This window comes from Lutra lutra, chromosome 7 (assembly GCF_902655055.1).
Source record: "Lutra lutra chromosome 7, mLutLut1.2, whole genome shotgun sequence".
In the NCBI taxonomy this organism is placed as follows: Eukaryota; Metazoa; Chordata; class Mammalia; order Carnivora; family Mustelidae; genus Lutra; species Lutra lutra.
Genome location: NC_062284.1, coordinates 36,937,176 through 36,958,779, shown reverse-complemented (window position 1 = coordinate 36,958,779; position 21,604 = coordinate 36,937,176). Strand labels below are relative to the sequence as shown.

The window sequence follows — 21,604 nt, the reverse complement described above, 5'->3', positions numbered from 1 at the left end:
ATTCTGGGGTGCCTGGGTGGCTCAGTTGGTTAAACGACTGCCTTCAGCTCAGGTTATGATCCTGGAATCCTGGGATTGAGTCCTGCATCAGGCTCCCTGCTTGGTAGGGGGTATGCTTCTTCCTCTGACACTCTCCTTCTCAAGCTCTCTCTCTCTCTCTCTCTCATTCTTTCTCTCAAATAAAGAAAATCTTTTAAAAAAAGATAAAACTCTAAAATTTTAAACTAAACTCAGTTATAAATTTTTTTGGTTTTGGGAGAGAGAGAAAGAGAGAAAGCAAGGAGGGGGATGGAGAGGGAGAGAGAGAATCATAAGCAGGCTCCATGCCCAGCACAGACCCTGACTCAGGGCTTGATCTCACAACCCTGAGATCATGACCTGAGCTGAAATCAAGAGCTGGAGGCTTAACCAACAGAGCCACCTAGGTGGCCCAGTTATGAAATGTTTTTAAAAATTGTTGACAAAATAAAAAAATTAATGTTTACATTCTTCTCTTACTAATCTTTAGTAACTAGCACACAAAATTTCCCTAATAGCTATTCTCCATAATGATAAATTAAGATTTTTTTCTTTTTTCAATACATTTTATAAGTTAGACCAGTTTCAGTTTCACAGAAAATACAGAGCTCTCCCATATCTCTTTGCCCCCATATTTGTACAGCCTCCTCCATTCTCAGCATCCCCCACCAGAACAATACATTTGCTACAACTGATTAACCTACAATGGCATGTCATTATTATACAAAGTCCATTGTTTACATTAGGGCTCATATTTGGTATTTCATATTCTAAGGGTTTGGAAATGTATACTGACATGTGTCCACAATTATGTTATCATACAAAATCCTTTGTACTTTACATATTCATCTCTTCCTCTCTCCAACCCCTAGCAACCACTGGTTTTTTGTTTTGTTTTGTTGTTTTGTTTTTTTTACTGCTTCTGTTGTTTTGCCTTTTCAGGAGGTTACACAGTTGGAACGAATAGTATGTACTTTTTCAAACTGGCTTCTTTCACTTAGTAATATACATTTAAGTTTTCTCCATGTCTTTTCATGGCTCAATAGCTCATTTCTTTTTAGCACATAATAATATTCCATTATCTGGATGTACCATGGTTTATTTATTCATTCAACTCCTGCAGGACAGCTTGTTGTGACCAAATTTAGGTAGTTATGACTAAAGCTACCATAAACATCTGTGCGCAGGTTTTTGTGTAGACGTAAGTTTTCAGTTCTTTTTAGCAAATACCAAGGAGTATGATTGCTAGATCAGTTAGAATATGTTTCATTTTTTAAAAATATTTTTAAATTTATTTTTATCATTATGTATTTATTTACTTATTTATTTTGGAAGAGAGAGAGAGAGAGAGGGTAAGAGAGAAGGGGAGAGGAGTGGGGAGAGAAGTGGAGGGAGGGGGGAGAATCCTAAGCAGGCTCCATACCCAGCACAGAGCCTGATGTGGGGCTTGATCTCACAACCCTGAGATCATGACCTGAGCCAAAATCAAGAGTCAGATGCTTAACCAACTGAGCCACACAGGTGTCCCAAGTATGTTTCATTTTGTAAGAAACTGCTAAACTGTCTTCCAAGTGGCTTTACCATTTTGTATTCTTAGCAGCAATGAACGAGGATGTTGCTCCACATCCTCATCAACACTTGGTGTTGTCAATGTTCTGGATTTTGGCCATTCTAATACATGCATAGTAGTATCTCGTTATTGTTTGTTGTTCTCATTTGTATTTCTTTTATGACATAAGATGTGGACCATCTCTTTATATGCTTATTTATCACCTGTATATCTTCCTTGGTGAAGAGTCTGTTACAGTCTTGAGCTTGTCTTTTAATAGGGCTGTTTTCTTTTTTAATTGAAGTATAGTTGACATATGTTGTTATATTACTTTCAGGTGTACAGGGACCTGAAAGTGATCTGACAGTTCTAGACATTAACTCAGTGCTCACCATGATGTCTAGTCACCATATATAGCATCATTATACTATTACTGACTGTATTCCCTATACTGTACTTTACATCTCCATGACTTATTTATTTTAAAGATTTTATTTATTTTATTTGACAGATAGAGATCACAAGTAGGGCAGAGAAGCAGGCAGAGAGAGAGGAGGAGGCAGGCTCCCTGCTGAGCAGAGAGCCCAATGTGGGGCTCGATCCCAGGACCCTGAGATCATGACCTGAGCTGAAGGCAGAGGCTTAACCCACTGAGCCACCCAGGCGCCCCGACTTATTTATTTTATAACTGAAGGTTTGTATCTCTTAATCCCAACTAATTGAATTTGTTTTCTTACTGTTTGAGTTTTGAAAGTTCATATATATTTTAGATAAAAGTCCTTTATCAAATATGTCTCTTGGAAATATTTTCTCCCAATCTGTGTATTGTCTTTTCATTCTCTTGACAGTGACACTTACAAAGCAGATATTTTTTTATTTTAATTATGTCTAGCCTATCAGTTCTTTCTTTCATGGATCATGCCTTTGGTATATATCTAAAAAGTTATCATCAAACTCAGGACAACCTAGATTTTCTCCTGTGTTATCTTTTAAGAGTTTTATAGTTTTACATTTTAAATTTCAATCTGTGATCCATTTTAAGTTCATTTTTGTGAAAGGTGTAATGGTTATACCTAGATTCTTTTTTTTTTTTGTATGCGCATGTCTAGTTATTCCAGCACCATTTGTTGAAAATACTATCTTTTCTCCATTATATTACCTCTTTTCCTTTTCTTAAAAATCAGTCGACTAGGGGCACCTGGGTGGCTCAGTGGGTTAAAGCCTCTGCCTTCAGATCGGGTCATGATCCCAGGGTCCTGGGATTGAGCCCCGCATTGGGCTCCCTGCTCAGCGGGGAGCCTGCTTCCTCCTCTCTCTCTGCCTGCTTCTATGCCTGCTTGTGATCTCTGTCTGTCAAATAAATAAATAAAATCTTTAAAAAAAACCAGTCGACTATATTCATGTGGGTATATTTCTGGGCTCTCTATTCTGTTCCATGGATTTACTTGGCTGTTTTTCTCATTAATACTACACTGCATTGATTATTTTCTTCCCAAATTGATCTATAATAATCAAGATTCAATCTATTGATTTAGATTAAATGCAATCCCAATCAAAATATTAGCAAATTATTTTGTGGATACTGACAAGCTGATTCTACAGTTATATAGAGAGGCAAAAAACCCAGAATAGTCAACACAATGTAGAAGGAGAAGAACAAAATTAGAGGAGTGACAATACCCAACATCAAGAGTTGGTATGCGTGCATGTGCATACACACACATACACACACACACACAGACTACTTGCCACAAGGCTGGCTACAGCACCTTGGAGATTTCTAGGAAGCTGGTATGTCTCACCTCACAAAATGAATTAGGAAATATCCCCTCTGCCTCTATCTTCTAAAAGAGATTGTAGAAAATTGGTATAATTTCTTCCTTAAAAGTTTAATAGAATTCACCAGAGATCCCATCTAGATCTGGTGATTTCTGTTTGAGAAAGTTATTGATGATTAAATCAGTTTATTTAATAGATATAAGTCTACTCATATTGCCTACTTCTTCTTTTGTGAGTTTTGAGAGATTGTGTGTTTCAGCAAATTCGTCCATTTCATTGAGGTTATCAAACTTAAAGACATAGAGTTGTTCATAGTATTCCTTTATTATCCTTTTAGTATTCATGGAATTGGTAGTGATGTCCCCTCTTTTGTTTCTAATATTAGTAATTTGTGTCCTCTCTTTTTTTTTCTTAGTTAGCTTGTCTAGAGGTTGTCAGTTTTGTTGATCTTTTCTAATAACCAACTCTGTTTTATTGATCTTCTCTATTGAGTTCCTGTTTTCAATTCCAGTGACTTCTGCTCTAATTTTTATTCTATTTTTTTCCTGCTTACTTCAGATTTAATTTAATCCTTGTTTTCCTGGTTGCCTAAGGTGGAAGCTTAGATGAATGACTTTAGATTTTTCTTCTTCTCTAACATAGGCATTTGATGGTATAAATTCAGTTAAACTCTGATAAAACCCCAGCAGATTAGGATCTGGTTAAACACTTTCTTCTGAAGGCTGATCTTTGCTAAGAGCAGAATGCTCAGCATATTTCAAAATAGTTCCTTTTCTCCTTTCCCTGTGGGGAACACTGGGAGATTTTTCTCTGATTTTGACTGTGAGAACCTGGTACAGCTTTAGGAAGTGAAACTCACAAAAGTGTAGGGGCTCCCTGATGATTGGGTCTCCCTGGAGTTTTTATGTCTGAAACTTACCCACAGTGAGCTGCAATTTGTGAACTACAGTTCAGGTTTTCCTATCTTGACACTCTTCCCATGGAGGTTTCCTTCTCTAATTGGTTGTGATTCTCTGTATTCATTTGTTGGCCTCTCCAATTTTGGGGGTAGTGATTTGCTCTGTGACCTCACTTTTTTAATGGATCTAAGAAGAGTTGTTGATTTTTAAATTTTGTTCACATAGGGTGGAGTGTTGGCTTTCAAGCTCTTTATCTGTAAAGAACCGATCAGACTTTTGAAAAAATTAAATAACTGATATTGTGCTAAAGCAATCTAATAGAAAAAATCATCAAGATCTGTACCCCATAAGTGTAAATCTACGATATATGGACCAAAAATGAAAGGAAAAGAACAGTCACTTTATAGTTTCTAAATGAGATCTAACTATATATTCTTGTCTAATTGTAGAACACATTGTCTTTTTCTAAAACCCAAATTTAAAATAGTAAAATAACTAATGCATTTAAGATCTAGTGCCAAAAAAAAAAAAAAAAAGATCTAGTGCCTAGATTTTGGTCTGATATGCTAGTCTCCATTAAAAAGAACTAAGGTGGGTTGCCTGGATGGCTCAGTGGGTTAAGCCTCCGCCTTTGGCTCAGGTCATGATCTCAGTGTCCTGGGATTGAGTCCCACATCGGGCTCTCTGCTCAGCAGGGAGCCTGCATCCTCCCCTCTCTCTCTTTCTGCCTGCCTCTCTGCCTACTTGTGATCTCTCTCTCTCTCTCTCTGTCAAATAAATAAATAAAATCTTAAAAAGAACTAAGGTTTCTTGGAGAATAACTGATTCCATTTCCTAGAGGGAAAAAAAAAGGAAAAAATGTCAAAATGGGTCTAAATCATCTTGTTCTAAGAATAAATGAAATTAAATGACTTTTAAAATTCTGGAATGGTATTAAAAATCATAGTCAACCTTTCCCAGTGGCCAAATATGATAATATGACCATCAAAAATAAACAATTATAGTTACTTATTTTTAGGTTAAGAATAATAAATTAGATTTAATTGTGACTTCATAATGTACATTTTCACTCCTTCAGAACCTCACAATATGTAAGGAGAAAATAGAGATCTTCCTTTACCATAGAGTTAGTTTTTAATTTTTTACTTCAGTTTTATAATATGTTACATAAAACATGATGCAGATATTTGTATTTTTAAGTTATGAATCACAATACAAGTAGTACATATCTATCACCCAAAATTTAAAAAGAGAGAGAGAGAGAGAGAGAGAGAAATATAACTTGACAATTTCTTTGGTGCTCTCTGAGGGCTTGCTTTGATATAATTAACAGAAACAAAAATTATTTTGGGTGTTCTTTCTGGGTTTTCTTAGGGAACAAGCCAATAGGACTTGGACCTCTGGTCTCCCAGTGGGAGGGAGTGCATCTGAACTCAGCTGTCCATGGTACTATCACCTTCTTCCAACTAAAACTTTCCATGTGATTCAAGGTATGAAGATCCTGGGTAGGTTTCTTGGATAAGTCTTTTTTTTTTTTTTTAAGATTCATTTATTTATTTTAGAGAGGGAGAGTGCACGGGGGAGGGACAGAGGGAGAAAGAATAATCCTAAAATGACTGCCTGCTGAGTGTGGAGCCTGATCTGGGGCTCAATCCCAAAACCATGAGATCATGACCTGAGTGGAAATCAAGGGCTGGACACCTAACTGACTGAGTAACCCAGGTACCCCTCTTGACAAATAAATAGTTGTACCTAAACCAAGACTGCCTTGTGCCCCAGTTATTTCCCTACTGACAAGATTCCTTTCATGTTTTCCCTGCAAGAAAGGAGAGCAAAAAGGGGATGGAATTGTCTTCTATAATGCAAACTCACACTGAAGATCTAACATAGTGCTCTGACCCCAATATACTTCTCCTTGAGATGATTGCAGAATGGCGGAACCTGTGTTTTTTCCTTAGTTTTGTAAACAAACTTCCTTTTTCACCAATAAAACCTAGCCCTTAACCTAGTGGTTCTAACTTTGGTGTGGGTTGGAATTACCTGGTGGGCATGTTAAAAACACAGATTGCTAGGTCACACTTCCAGAATTTCTGTAGACCTGGAATGAGGTCTGGGAATTTGCATTTCTAGAAAATTCCTAGGTAATGCTGATATTATGGTAAGGGGATGACATTCTGAGAACCGTTGTCTTAATTCACACAGTGGAAATCAGCTCACAAAGGGTCCCACTGGCAAGACCTTCACCTAGGAGTTAATCATTGTCCTTTCTTGTGCCCTACTTTCCTTTATAATTTTACCACATAGGTAAGAATTCTTAACCAAGAGATGACTTGACTTACTTTTCTCACTCATCCATCCAGTGTATAGTTATAATTAATTTTCACTGTTCTATGATATTCTGTTGTGTGAATAAAACTATTGATAGACATTTGGCTTGTTTTCAGGTTTTTGCTAGGAAATTGTTATGAAGAGTCACTTCCTTAGTCACAGAATTACCCTTGTTTTCTGAAAGGACCTATCTAGAGGGAACCCTCCTGGGGTGCCTGGTTGGATCAGTTGGTTAAGTATCTGCCTTTGGCTCAGGTCATGATCTCAGGGTCTTGGGGTTGAGTGTAACATTGGGCTCCTCAGTGGAGACCCTGTTTCTCCCTCTCCTTCTGCTGCTCCCCCATGCTTGTGTGCTGTCAAATAAAATCTTAAAAAAAAAAAAAAAAGAGAGAGAGAGAGAGAGAGTCCCTTAGACCTTTCCCTAAATTCTAACATCGTCTTACTGAGACACCCAGTGGTGTGTGTTCTGCCTTGCTCAGTGAGTACTAAACTCAACTTATTCAAGTATATGTGTGCCTGTGGTCTTTGGCTGAAGGGCTTATATGTAAAATATCTTCACATTCCTTGTTGTGCCTTTTGATGGACACCAGTTCTTAGTATTAGTTCAAATTTTCAATCTTTTTCCTTTATGGTTAGTGCTTTTTATGTCATATTTAAGAATTCCTGTCTTGCTCCAAGGTCATATGGATATGTATTTTTTTGCTAAGTATGTATTTCTAATATCCAAACTTTTGTCTTTAGTTCATTTGAAGTTCATTTTTGTGTATGATACCATATGATGTAGAAATCTAATCTCATTTTTTAATGTGGTAACCATTTTTCATATCAACAATGTATTCAAGAGCCATTCCTTTCTGTGCTTTTCCCCACTTACATGCACAGCCACCTCTACTATATATCAAACTTCTATCTATACATGGGTTAAATTACATCTCTTTTATTTTTAAAATGTAATAAGTAGTTTAAGACTTTAAGATGGGATGTTTCAAAGTTGTGAAACCTGTTTAGATAAATACATAAATCATAAAACAATGTTAAAAATTAGTGTTTTAAGTTAGTAATAGTTGATGCAATGATTCAGTAATAAAACTTATCAAGTTTTTTAAAAAGAGAATTCATTCAGAGTGTAGAAAATTTAGTAAGGCTATGGTAGTCCAGAGAACAATTTAACTGCAGAGAAGTGTATGTGCTTAACAAAGTGGTTGCTAATAGATTTTTTTGTAAAGCCCCAAATGACAAAAAGTATCCCTTTCATTATCTCCCATACATACATTATCTCACTTTTTATATAGTCAGAGAATCTAGCCTTTAAAATTTTACATGAAAGAAATGTATAAATCCTCTCTTTTGAAGACACAAGAAAGTCTGAAACAAAATGGTAAAAGTAAGAATAGAATCAAAGGGAAGAAAATGCCAAAAGTGAGGACAAAGGAAAAGAAGTCTAAGAATGGCTCCCAGTAGTCAAAGTTACAGAACCTTGAGATGATGAACCTCTGACAAAATTAGATAAGGTACTAAGGGGTAGCCTGTTTGGGGGAAAAGAGGATATATATTTTTTTCTCCCAAGTATTTTCAGGAGGTTTGAAATTTGTTTTAGTGGCCTGCAAAAGTAAAAAGTTTAAAATCCAAATCCTTAGGTGGCAAGTAGTTCATAGGTGCTTAAATTTGGGTAAATTCACTCTGTCCTTTTTTTTTTCTTTTAAGATTTTATTTATTTTAGAGAGAGAGGAGAGAGGCAGAGGGAAAGGCAGGGAAACTCACACAGACTCTTCCCCAAACACACAGCTCAGGCCTCTCTGCTCTCTCCACCCTGAGATCAAGACCCTAATGGAAAACAAGAGCCACTCAACGGACTGAGCTACTTGGGCACCCCTTGTTTTGTTCTTTTTTTTTTTTTTTTTAAACATCAAATTCAGTAACTTATAAGCTGAATCTAGAGAAAGCCCCTAGGGAAGGATTATTGGAATGGGAGTTAAGAGAACAGGATTCTAATCATTATTCTGCCATTAATCTAAATGGCAGTGGGGTTAAGTGTGTGGGTGTCAAATTCCTTAAATATGCAGGATGAACTACATCACCTTCAAGGTCACTCCAGAGCTAAGGTTCTGTCTTCTTAAGCAATTGTAAAATGTATCCGTGTAAATCCAAGCTATCCTACAGCTGAGTTGCAGCCAAGCATTTGTCACTTGAGTCATAAGGCCATTTCTTTCCAGGTCTTAAACCATGTAGGGAACCCTACATTTGATCTTTTGGAGGCCTTACAGTTAACAGGATTTGGAGCATTGCAATAGTTAAGGCCAAATTCCCAGGCCAGGACCTCTGTACGGCCAAGAAATTTCCAAAACAGGAACACCAAATGATGTTCTGACAGCCTCCATCAGAACAAAAGGTCAGGGCTGCTAGGCGCAGGGGCGGTGCACCTGCTTCTCACAGGTCAGGTCACTCTCCACCGTAACTCTTTGTTGTTGTTGTTCTTTTTTTGCATCCTCAAGAGCAAAGCTCTTTTCTTAAAGGAAGACCTATTTATTCGATGATTCATTCAAGCTTCAGGGAACGTATTATAGCCACAGAAGTAGTCTTACCGCCCGCTCCAAGAAGCCCGGGCAGTCACGAGGGGAGTTTGTGAGGCGGTCTCAGAGGCGCGCCCGGGGCACGCTGGGAGCCGGGGCACCTTGGCCGGCCTGACCCGGAAGGGCTGGTGCGTGGTAACCCCGGTTGCCGTAGCAACCGAGCCGCGCTAGTCCTAACCATCCGCATCCTCCAGTCCAGCCACCTCCCAAGATGCCGCTGCAGGTGAGCGATTACAACTGGCAGCAGACAAAGACAGCGGTGTTTATCTCTGTGCCTCTCCGGGGCGTCTGCGTCAGAGACGCGGACGTGTTCTGCACAGAAAACTATCTGAAGGTAGGAATTCGAGTTGTGCCTGCCGTGTCCCCGGGGGTGTGGTCCCAAGCTTCTGAGAGCGCTGCTCTGTATACGCCACAGGCGCGTTCTTGCAAATAAGCCTCCTAAAATTTAATTCTTTTTTTTTTTTTTTTAAGTAGAATCTCATGAGATGATACCTCATCTTTGAAAGATGTCATCAGACCAGAGATTATTTTTATCCAGGGTTTCTTCATACGCCTTGTTATTCGGATAAATTTATAGCAGGAATTTAAGAAAAGGGATCTGGACCACTATCACTTGTTTCTTAACGGCTGTGTCTTTATTTTGTTTAACTAAATTAACCTCTGTTTACTCCTGTCTGAATAGGTCAACTTTTCTCCATTTCTATTTGAAGTGTTTCTCTATGCACCCATAGACGATGAAAACAGCAAAGCCAAGATTGGGAATGACACTATTGTATTCACATTATATAAAAAAGAAGTGGCCATGTGGGAGACCCTTTCTGTGTCAGGAGGTAAGTTTTTTATTAAAAGATGTTCATCTGGTTGTGCTTTTTATATTTTATACCTTAAAAAAATTTTTTTTCAGAACAGTTGTTTCTCTTATAGAAGAAAAAATAGGAACTTGAGCATGATTTAAATGACATAGTGCTTCAGCTGCTGCTTAAATAACATAAAGATTGAATAATTCAAAAGTTAGAACACATTTATAATAGCTATCAAACAGATGTGAGCTTTATTCTCAGAGGATAAGGCCTCTTGGTATGATCTTTATTGAACACTTATTTTGTATTAGGCATTAACACATCGGTAATCCTTAGAACAACCTATTACTTAGGATACCTCCCTCCCATCCCCATTTTTTTTTTTTTTTAAGGTGAGGCTACTGAGACACAGAGCGTTGAATAATTGGCACAGGTCCCACAACTAATAAGTGGCAGACTGGAACTGGAGCTTTAGCAATTTGACGCTAAAGGTGTGGTTCTTAACCCTGGCTACATATTTGAATCACCTACAAAACTTTAAAATAATACGAATATCTGAAACTCACCCTAGACCAATCAAATCAGTTTCTGTGAGTGGGAAAATCTTTCCAGGGATTATAGTGTGCAAAGCCGAGATCCTCTGTTCTCTGTACTCTTAACGAGTACTCTATTCTTCTGCCACAATTGACTTTGTGGTTGAGTAATTGCCCTCTGCTGCTTTGCCTTTATTTCCTTCCTCCCTGTTCTGGTTGTCCTGTATTCTAGGGCTTTATATCTACTGCCTGAAATTTCTCTTAGGCCTCTGGCATTAAGTCTCGAGTAGGAACTACTGACAATGGGGAGATCACAGGCTTTTTTTTTCTTTTTTTAAATTTATTTTTTAGTAATTTCTACAGTTGACTTGCAGCTTGAATTCATGACCCTAAGATCAAGAGTCACATACTCTTCCAACTGAGCCAGATAGGCACCCTGCAATCCTTTATAATAATTCTTTCTTGATACCTTGCAGTGGAATTTAATTTTGTAATCCCCAAGACCAGGTAGAATTTTTATCTAAAGTCTAGTATTCAGCTCAGAAAATACTGGTTAAGGTAGATTACCATAGCCAGGTTACCTTAGCTCGTTAGTGGGTTCCAGACTAACTGAAGAGTTTTTAAAACTACATTTTTGCTGTCCTACTCATTCTTTCCTTTGTGATTCAGTAATTCTGAGATGGGGCCTGGGACTCTGTCGTGAAACACACCCAGGGTGGTCTGACTTCTTACCTAAGATCAGATGTAAACACTTTAATTTATTTCAGTTCTTGTTGATGATATTAATTTTAAAGTAAGATGGTACCAGAACCATCATCTATTTTATAATGGTTCATTTTAAAATAAACAGATTGGGAATGGTGGGACCGCAGGTGATTCTGATGACTGACCAGGCTTGAGAACCAGTGACTTAAATGTTTGTGTGTGTGTTCTGTCTCTCTCCAGGAAATATTTTGTCTGCCAACTTTTTAGGATATAAAGGAGAATCAAGGAATGCCTAGGTGGCTCAGTCAGTTAAGCGTCTGCCTTCAGCTCAGGTCATGATCCCAGGGTTCTAGGATCGAGTCCCACATTGAGCTCCTTCCTCAGCGGGAAGCCTTCTTCTCCCTCTGCCTGCTGCTCCCCCTGCTTGTGTGCTCTCTCTCTCTCTCTCTCTCTCTCACTCGTGCGCTCTCTCTCTGACAAGTAAATAAATTAAAAAAAAAAAGAGAGAGAAAGAAGAATCATGTCAGAAAACCTGTTACTTTTCCCTACATGACACTTTCTTCTATGTCAAATTCTCTTCTTAATGTGCTTGGCTATCTTTTCCAGGAGTGGGAAGAGAATTTTATTTCCTAATCATGATCTTCCTCTCTATTTTATAACTCTGCTTTCAATGCACACTGCTTGAGTCTTCTCTTTCATGGTAATATGGTCATCCATTCCAAACTTTGACCATTTAAACCAAGGTTTAACAAATTCTTTCTGTAAAGGACCAGATAGTATTTTGAATGTTAGGAGCCCTATGGTCTCAGTCACAATTACTTAGTTCTTCTATGGTAGCACAAAAGCAGCCAATAGACAATATATATATATGGACACCGAAATTTGAATTTTATCAAATTTTTATATGTCTCAAGGTATTATTTTGATTTTTCAACTATTTAAAAATGTAAAAACTATTCTTCGCTTGTGTGCTAGAGGAAACAAGCAGTAGTTTAGATTCGGGCATAGTGTGCCGACTCTGATTTAGATTGATCAACACAGTCTTAAAACTAGCTTATGTAATAAGTAATGAGCATTGATTTTACTTCAAAAACCAGGGTTGAAATTCCTTTAGAAATCAAACTCAGTTACATAGCAACTCAGTGAAATTATTTCTTTTAACAATTTTGTTTCTCACATGAAGTGTGTGAAACTCCAGTCTATATGCCACGTCTTCCTCATTTTTCAGAACATAATAGGTTAATTTTCTTCTGAAGTTTTGTCTTGGTATACTCTTCATTATTTTTCAATGTGAAAGTAGGTTCTTTTAGCGACCTTTATCCTTGAATCTGGTCCAGTTGTCTGTCACTCTGTTATTAAACAGGAGGAGGGTTGGGAGAAGTTTCAGACTTACTTCCAGTCCTAAGGCCTAGTTAAGATCTTGAATTAGTAAAAATTCCATGCATCTTTTTTCCTTTTCCTTTTTAAGGCAATTTCTTTGAAAATTAAAATTCCAGACTTGTTTTTTTTAATTTTTATTAATTTTATTTTTTATAAACATATAATATATTTTTATCCCCAGGGGTACAGGTCTGTGAATCACCAGGTTTACACACTTCACAGCACTCACCTTAGCACATACCTCCCCAGTGTCCATAATCGCACCCCCCTCCCAACCCCCCTCCCCCCATCAACCCTCAGTTTGTTTTGTGAGATTAAGAGTCACTTATGGTTTGTCTCCCTCCCAATTCCATCTTGTTTCATTTACTCTTCTCCTACCCCCTCGACCCCCCATGTTGCATCTCCTCTCCCTCATATCAGGGAGATCATATGATAGTTGTCTTTCTCCGATTGACTTATTTCGCTAAGCATGATACCCTCTAGTTCCATCCACGTCGTCGCAAATGGCAAGATTTCATTTCTTTTGATGGCTGCATAGTATTCCATTGTGTATATATACCACATCTTCTTTATCCATTCGCCTGTTGATGGACATCTAGGTTCTTTCCATAGTTTGGCTATTGTAGACATTGCTGCTATAAACATTTGGGTGCACGTGCCCCTTCGGATCACTACGTTTGTATCTTTAGGGTAAATACCCAGCAGTGCAATTGCTGGGTCATAGGGTAGTTCTATTTTCAACATTTTGAGGAACCTCCATGCTGTTTTCCAGAGTGGTTGCACCAACTTGCAAGTTGGTGCAATCCAGACTTTTTTTTTAACTGTTAACTGAAATTTAGCATTCCCTTCCATCATGAATGTAGGCAACAAACAATAGCTGTATCAACAAGTATCACGAAGACATTTATATTATGAAGTACATTTATCTTTTATACTCACTACTTCGAAATTGTAGGATTTATTACACTATCACAAAACAAATCTCATCTTCTCTTCTAGGAGACCTCATAGTGATGATTTATTGTGATTAGGTTTATAAGCAAATATCCTTGGTTTCCTGAAAGAGAGGGAGAAGGATAAATGTGTACTCTTTCCCTCCATCCTGTCCCATCCCCCTCTCTTTACCACTTCCCCCTCTCTTTTCCCATTACACCTCTCCCTTTTATGTCCCTCTCCCTGTCCTCATTGTTTCCCCTCTCACTCTGATTCACCCTTCTTCTTGTTCCCACTTTCTCTCATTCATATTTTCTTTCTCTCTCCTTCTCTACCTCTGTAGTAAATAATTGCTGTTATAGTTGCCTGCTTACCTTTTAATGTTAGCTTCTTGGCCAGTTTAATATTGAGAAATTCTTTCACTTCTCCATGTGAATTTGTCCTCTGCCACCCCCTGCCCAAATTGCATCCTGGATCAGGGTGTTAAGCAGTTTTCTCCTAAATAAAACACTCATCATAATCCTAATTTAGTGATATTTCTTGTTTTAGTTGACAAAGAGATGATGCAAAGAATAAGGGAGAAATCTATTTTACAAGCTCAAGAAAGAGCAAAAGAAGCTACAGAAGCAAAAGCAGCAGCAAGGCGAGAAGATCAAAAATATGCACTAAATGTTATGATGAAGGTAAGTTGCAGATTGATGGGAAAGTTCTCTCATTAAAGAGGTAATAGTAAACTCTGTAAGGATAATTTATTCCAATCACTGTACTTCCTCACTTCTTTATTTATACTTTGGTTATAGGACTTACTATGTTATAGAGGCTTTCTATTACTTCCATGTGTTCCTAAAAATCTATATGAAAGTGGAGAGTATAAAGGTTAGATAATAGATTTACTTGTCTCAGGGAGAATGTTCTATTTCCAAGGGAGTAAAAAAATTATAATTTTCTATGGTGAAAGTGTTTTACTTCTTTTTCAATCTTAGAAAAATGGATATGATTATTTAAAACAAGAAGAGCCTAGATTGAACACTGAACACTGACATATTAATATCTTTTTAACTGTTGAGGCTTCCAAGTTAAAACTTTTTTAAAAAAGATTGATTTATTTATTTAGAGAGCAAGAGCACACAAGCAGGGAGAGGAGCTGAAGGAGAGGGAGAGAATCCCAAGCAGACTCTGACTCCCAGCCTGATGCCAGACTCAGTCTCACTACCCGGAGATTATGACCTGAACTGCAAACAAGAGTTGGACACTTAACTGACTGAGCCACTCTGGTTCCCCTCAAGTTAAAGCTTTAATTAGCAATATATATATTTTAAAGATTTTATTTATTTATTTGACAGACAGAGAACACAAGTAGGCAGAGAAGCAGGCAGAGAGATAGGAGGAAGCAGGCTCCCTGCTGAGCAGAGAGGCCGATGCGGGGCTCGATCCCAGGACCCTGGGATCATGACCTGAGCTGAAGGCAGAGGCTTCAACCTGCTGAGCCACCCAGGCGCCCCGGCAATATATTTTTTGAGATATAATTCACATACCATATAATTCACCCATGTAAAGCTTACAATTCATTAGTTGATAATATTTAGAGAAGTGTGACCATCAGCACAATTTTAGGACATTTTCATTACCCTAAAAGAAACCCTGTGCCTGTTAAGAGTCACTCCCCATTTCTCCCACTCACTCCAGCTCCAGGCAACCACTAATCCACTTTCTGTCTTTATAAATTTATCTATTCTGTTTTTTACAAGTTAAAAGTTTTTATTTATTTTCTTGCTACTGAGTTATAGGAGTTCTTCTATATTTTGCATATTGGAGAATGAGTTACAGGTATCTGAGGATTAAATGGAGAAATTACAGATAGTTTGTCCATGATTACAAGACAGATAAGTCCATGACAGAATATGGCCCAGTGAGGGAATATTTATTGGTTGGAAATAAAATTTTAATATCTTGAAAGTCTTTCTGAAAGTAATGGGGAACTCTTTAGGGATTTTTCAGCAAGAATATCAAGTTAATTGGGTTTGTCTGTTGGAAAAGCTCATTCTGGCTAATGAGTATGGAGTGGTTGCAGGGTGGAAGCAGAGCTTTTGTATTTTTAAGATGGAAGAACCTGAGCATATTTATATGTTGAAGAAGAAAGCTAGTAAAGAGGGAGAAATTGATAATACAACCAAAGGAGGGGATTGATGATGATGATGGAACAGGTGGGATGAAGGTTGGAACAGGTGAAAAAATTAGTCTTAGCTAAGAGCAGGATATTTTATCTTTGGACGCTAGAGGGCAGGAATAGGAATAACAGAATTAGGAAAATTCTTAAGGACACAGACAGTTAAAAGAATCCTTTGTTTTCAGGTGAAGGAGGCAAGAGGGAAAGAGATTGAGGTGGAGCTATGGGTTTTGAGGTGATTAGTGAAAGTTTGGAATACTGACGCCAAACTGATCTTCTGACGCATGCTCTCTTTGTCTGACAGTTTTGACTGCTATTGCTTGCTTTGTCTGTCTTTACTATTTTGTTTTGTAGATTGCCCTCTTTTCTTTTGAGTTTTTATTTTGTTTTGTTTTCTTCTTCAGAGGAATTACTACAACACTTTTACGCTCTGAACTTTTAACCTAGGTAGATGAAATTTGAAGTACTTTCTTCTGTCATTTTCATAAACTTGAAACCAGAAATCTCAAACTGTGAAACAACTTTGTATAATCATGCAGATGAGGCATGAGTTGCTTTCTGAAATCGTCTAGGTTATACTATAGGGTCTTAAAAAGTTCTTATCAGTGAACCAGATGCCCTCATTATTGGAAGTGTGTACAATGTACAGAAACCACAAGGAACTGCTTGGCTCTTTTTTAATTCTATTTTTTAATAGTAATGTTCATGTTCCTAGCATTTTTTTATATCCCCCATACCCCTCCTTTTTCTGCATTTTCTTCCCTTCCAAAGCACATCAGCACTATTGACCCTATTTACTTTCTCATAATCCTGCTTCTTGCTTTTGCATGTTTAACATTTTCCCTATAAACCATTCTTAGGGCTCTGTGTTTTGGTATCTCCTGTTCTAATTCCTTTGACCTATTCTTTATATGTGAAATCTTCATTCTCTTACCTTATTTGTTATTAACAGTTATTACCATCACAAGACACCTAATTGTGTTGTTAGTGTACTCAGTCTTTGTATCACTATTCCTTTTGAATTTTATTTTATACCTTTATTATCTCTGATATTTCTTATTGAGAAGTTTTGCAGATCAAATACATTTTTTTGTTTGTTTTTCCTTCAAAGTGCTGCCATGGTGGCTTTTATTTTACTTTTAAGTATTTTACTTTTTAGTTTTATTGACGTATAATTGACAAAAATGTAATATATTTAAAGTGTATAATCTGAACTGTTGATATACATATATTTTGTGAAAGGAATCCCATAGATAAGTTGATTAATACATATATCACGAAGGGAGGGAAAACTAAATGGGAAGAAATCAGAGAGGAACATAAACCATGAGAGATTCTGGACTCCAAGAAACAAACTGAGTGTTACAGAAAGGCGGAGAGTAGGGGGATGGGGTAATTGGGCGATGGGTATTATAGAGAGCACGTGTTATGATGAGCACTGGGTGTTATATGCAACTAGTGAATTATTGAATGCTACATCAAAAACTGATGATGTACTGTATGCTGGCTTACTGAACATAATAAAAAATACATGTTTGATGGAATTAAAAAATACATATATCACTTCATATAGTTACCCTTACATTTGATCTTAGTACTTACTTACAGCTAAAAATGTATACCCTGTTACAGCTTCTCCCCATTTCCCCTGCCCTGGAGCCCCTGACCTCCTCCATTCTGCTCTGTTTCCATGAATTCAACTTGAAAAAAAAATTCTATGTGTAAACGATATCATGTTATATTTCATATAAATTATGCATATGTTATATATAATATATACATAAGATATGTGTATGCGTGTGTATATAATGAGCATAATGTTCAGGAGAAGAGGTTGGTATACACTGATATACCAGGGACGCTAGCCACCCCTCTGCCCTGCCTTCTGGCACTCCTCCCAGTGCCACAGTGATTCGGCATTAAGTGCCAGTTGTATGCTGGGAAACAGGGTACAGGAGCTGTGAGTGTTCCTCCTACAGCCTTGACTGGGGCTGTGTACACAAACCCCACACTTGTGCACACTCTTCCAGGACAGTGCTGGGGTGTCCCTTCCACCTCCCTGTTTATCCCCACCCAGCTGTGTCCCACTCAGACCCTCCAACCCAGGCTTCCCTGTGACTATTGCTTCCTCAAGGCTGTACCTAGAAGATTCTTCTTCTCTTTTAAGGAAAACCACTTTTGTTGCTTTTTAACTTCTGAGATGTCTTGTAGAGCATAAACAAATGAAACAAAACCTACTTTCCTCCCTGGGGTGGTCTGAATCCACCACACACTCCTATGGTGATGTCCTGGGCTCTGAGCACCAGGAGGGTCACCCTGTAGAGCCCTTAGGGGTCTCAGAACAGAGCACAGCTTCTGGCTCAAAACTTGGAGAGTGAGTCCCAAACTCCGGGTATTCATGTACCACCTCCACAATTCTTGTTGTAACTGGAGACCTCCTGTTCTTTTCTTCTTTAATATTTTCTTTGCTCAACATATTTTTTTAATTTTACTTATTTCAAACTTTAGTCTTATGCTAAACAACATATCCTGCCATCAATCTTATGTGCTAGTTATGTTTTTTCCTATTACACATGAAAATAAATGGATACCTATTTTTTAAAAATGTGTGTGTAATGTGTGTGTGTGTGTGTGTATACACACTGCATATCACATTTTCTTTATTCACCCACCAGTGGACACTTAAGATTGTTTCTATAGGGGTGCCTGGGTGGCTCAGTCAGTTAAGCATCTGATTTCAGCTCAGGTCTTGATCTTGGGGTCCTGGGATAGAGCACCACGTTTGGCTCCCTGCTCAGCAGGGAGTCTGCTTCTCCCTCTACCTCTGTCCCCTTCCCCTTCTCAAATAAATAAATAAAATCTTTTAAAAAATGGTTATTTCTATATCTTGGCTATTGTGAATAATACTGCAGTGAACATGGCATGGTAATGTAGACACCTTTTGGAGATAGTGATTTTGTTTACTTTAAATATGTTTCTCTATTAGTCTATTATATATCTTCTTTGGAAAAATGACTAGTCAGGTCTTTGGCCCACCTTAAAGTTTTTATTTATTTTCTTGCTGAGCTATATGAGTTTTTCTATATTTTGCATATTAACCCCTTGTTGGTTATATGGTTTGCAGATATTTCTCCCATTCAGTACATTACCTTTTCATATTGTTGCTGTTTTCTTTTTCTGTACAGAAGCTCTGAAGATGTAATCTCGCCTTATTTTTGCTTTTGTTGCCTTTGCTTTTAGTGTCAAATCTAAAAAGTCATTGCCAAACCAATGTCAAGGAGATTACCACCTATGTTTTCTTCTAGGAGTTTTAGGTTTCAGTTTTTTATATTCAACTCTTTAATCCATTTTGCGTTGATTTTTTTTATATGGTCAAGGTGGGGGATCCAGTTTTGTTCTTTTGTATCTGATTGTCGATTTTTTTCTATCCATTTTTTTTAATGAAGAGACTATCCTTTCATTATCGTACATTCTTAGGACTTTTGTCAAAAATTAATTGATCATACACGTATAGGTTTATTTCTGGGCTCTCTGTTCTGTTCCATTGATCTGAGTATCTGTTTTTTTATGGCAATACCATACTGTTTTGATTATTATAGCTTTGTATAGTTTGCAATCAGAAAGTATCATACCTCCAGCTTTGCTCTTCTTGCTCAAGATCGCTTTAACTAGTCAGAATCTTTTTTGTTTCCATATAAATTTTGGATTTCTTTTTTCTATTTCTGTGAAAAAAGACATTGAAATTTTGATAGAGGTTGCATTGACTCTCCAGATCACTTTGGGTGGTGTGGATATTTTCACAATATTAATTCTTCCAATCCATGAACATGTAATATCTTTCCATTTATTTGTGTCTTTTTCATTTCTTTCAGCAATATTTTATAGTTTTCAGTGTACAGATCTTTCATTCCTTTGGTTAAATTTGTTCCTAAGTATTTTATTCTTTTTGATGCTATTGTAAATTGGATTTTCTTTTTTTTTTTTTTAAAGATTTTATTTATTTATTTGACAGACAGAGATCACAAGTAGGCAGAGAAGCAGGCAGAGAGAGAGAGAGGAGGAAGCAGGTTCCCTGCCGAGCAGAGAGCCCGATGCGGGGCTCGATCCCAGGACCCCGGGATCATGACCCGAGCCGAAGGCAGAGGCTTTAATCCACTGAGCCACCCAGGCACCCCTGTAAATTGGATTTTCTCCTGAATTTCTCTTTCTGATAATTTGTTGTTAGTGTAGAAATGCAACTAATTTTTTTATATTGATTCTACATCCTGAGACTTTACAGTGTTATTTTCATAATTTTAAAAATGAATGGATGATAAAATTACTAGTAATTTTTTTGTATATTCTGTGTTCTCCCAATAATAAACACATATTTTTTCATAATAAAGAAACTTTTTTTAAAAGAGGGCAATACTTACCTTCTTATGGTTATTTTTCCTAACTTTTTTTTTAAAAAAAGATTTATTTCTTTATTTGTGTGAGAGAGAGAGAGAGAGCACGAGGGAGCACGTGTGCATGTGTGTGTGCACATGTGAACAGGGAGGGGCAAGGGGAGAGGGAGAGAGAATCTTAAGCAGACTCTGATCTCATGACCCTGAGATCACGACCTGAGCTGAAACCAAGAGTCAGATACTTAACTGACTGCGTCCCCAGGCACCCCATTTTTCCTACTTTAATTTCTTTTTGCTCTAACAGGAATGTACTGATTTTCGGTGTGAATCTCACAAATTTCTAAGCATATGAGAAATTAACTTTAGCTATTAATGTGGTAACATCATAAAAGGCAGTAATCTCTGACATCTGTAATAATCTGACATCTGTTACCTCCTTGTAGGTCTTATCTCTAATATTGTCACATTTGAGGGTAAGAATTTCAACATATGGATTTGGGGACCATGGTTTTAGTTCACAGAAGAGAACTACATTTTAGTTTGGGCTGTAACAGATGTCTATCTTTTTAAACACTGGATTCCCATTTCCATAGAACATAACTAAATAATTTCAGAAGTTTATAACTTTCAAGAAAAAATTTAAAACTATATTTATTAAACTTTAGACTGAATTTTAATTTTCTTTCTTAAGGGAATTCATTATTAGAATGATATATAGCTACATGTGGGAGATAATACTTTAAGATACTTTTACCTGGGACACCTGGGTGGCTCAAGCATCTGACTCTTGATTTTGGCTCAAGTCCTTATCTCACAGTTGTGGGTTAACCTGGAGTTGGACTCTGCACTCAGTGGTGAGTCTGCTGGAGATTCTCTCTCCCTCTGCCCCTCCTCCCCCTAGAATAAATAAACCTTTAAAAAAAGAGATATTCTTACCTGGCATTTTTGCATATTGTCTACTTTTCCATTAGAATTCTTACCAAACAGTTATTTTAAATTCCATGTCTGATTATTCTTACATTTGTGTTATATCTGAGTCTGGTTCTGTTGGTTATTGTCTCTTTATGTTTGTGTTTTTCTTGCCTTCTAGCTTGTCTTGCAATTTTTGATTGAAAGCTAGACATGTATCAGGTAGTAGAAACTGAGGTTATTAGACTGTTAGGGTGTCGATTTATTTTAATAGGGCTGCTATGTTTAATGTTAGCTGTGGCTGTGGGTATCAGAGGCTTTAAAGGTCTCTAGTGTCTGATATATTTTTTTAAACTCCACCTTTGACTCGGAGCAGAGAGCCCGACGTGGGGCTCGATCCCAGGATCCTGGGATCATGACCCGAGCTGAAGGCAGAGGCTTTAACCCACTGAGCCACCCAGGTGCCCCTGTTGCCTGTACTTTAATTGTGAAGTCAGTCTAGTCTCCTTTGTGGAAGGAGCCAGTTTTCAACCCTTCCTTGGCTTCATTTTTTTTTAAGATTTTATTTTTAAGTAATTTTTTAGTATTAAGTATTTTAAGTATTTTTAAGTAATCTTTACACCCAAAGTGGGGCTCAAACTCACAA

The 21,604-nt window shown here is 37.4% G+C and overlaps 1 protein-coding gene across 1 annotated transcript in view; it reads left to right on the top strand.

The window, feature by feature from the left end:
* The first annotated feature begins 9,075 nt into the window (after positions 1-9,075).
* The window catches only part of DNAAF4 (dynein axonemal assembly factor 4), a 57,903-nt gene continuing 45,374 nt past the window's right edge, over positions 9,076-21,604 (top strand). The window contains exons 1-3 of the mRNA XM_047738185.1: positions 9,076-9,477; positions 9,826-9,973; positions 14,044-14,177. Of these exons, the coding sequence (XP_047594141.1) occupies positions 9,355-9,477; positions 9,826-9,973; positions 14,044-14,177 (405 nt within the window). The 5' untranslated portion in view covers positions 9,076-9,354. The remainder of the gene's footprint in view (positions 9,478-9,825; positions 9,974-14,043; positions 14,178-21,604) is intronic.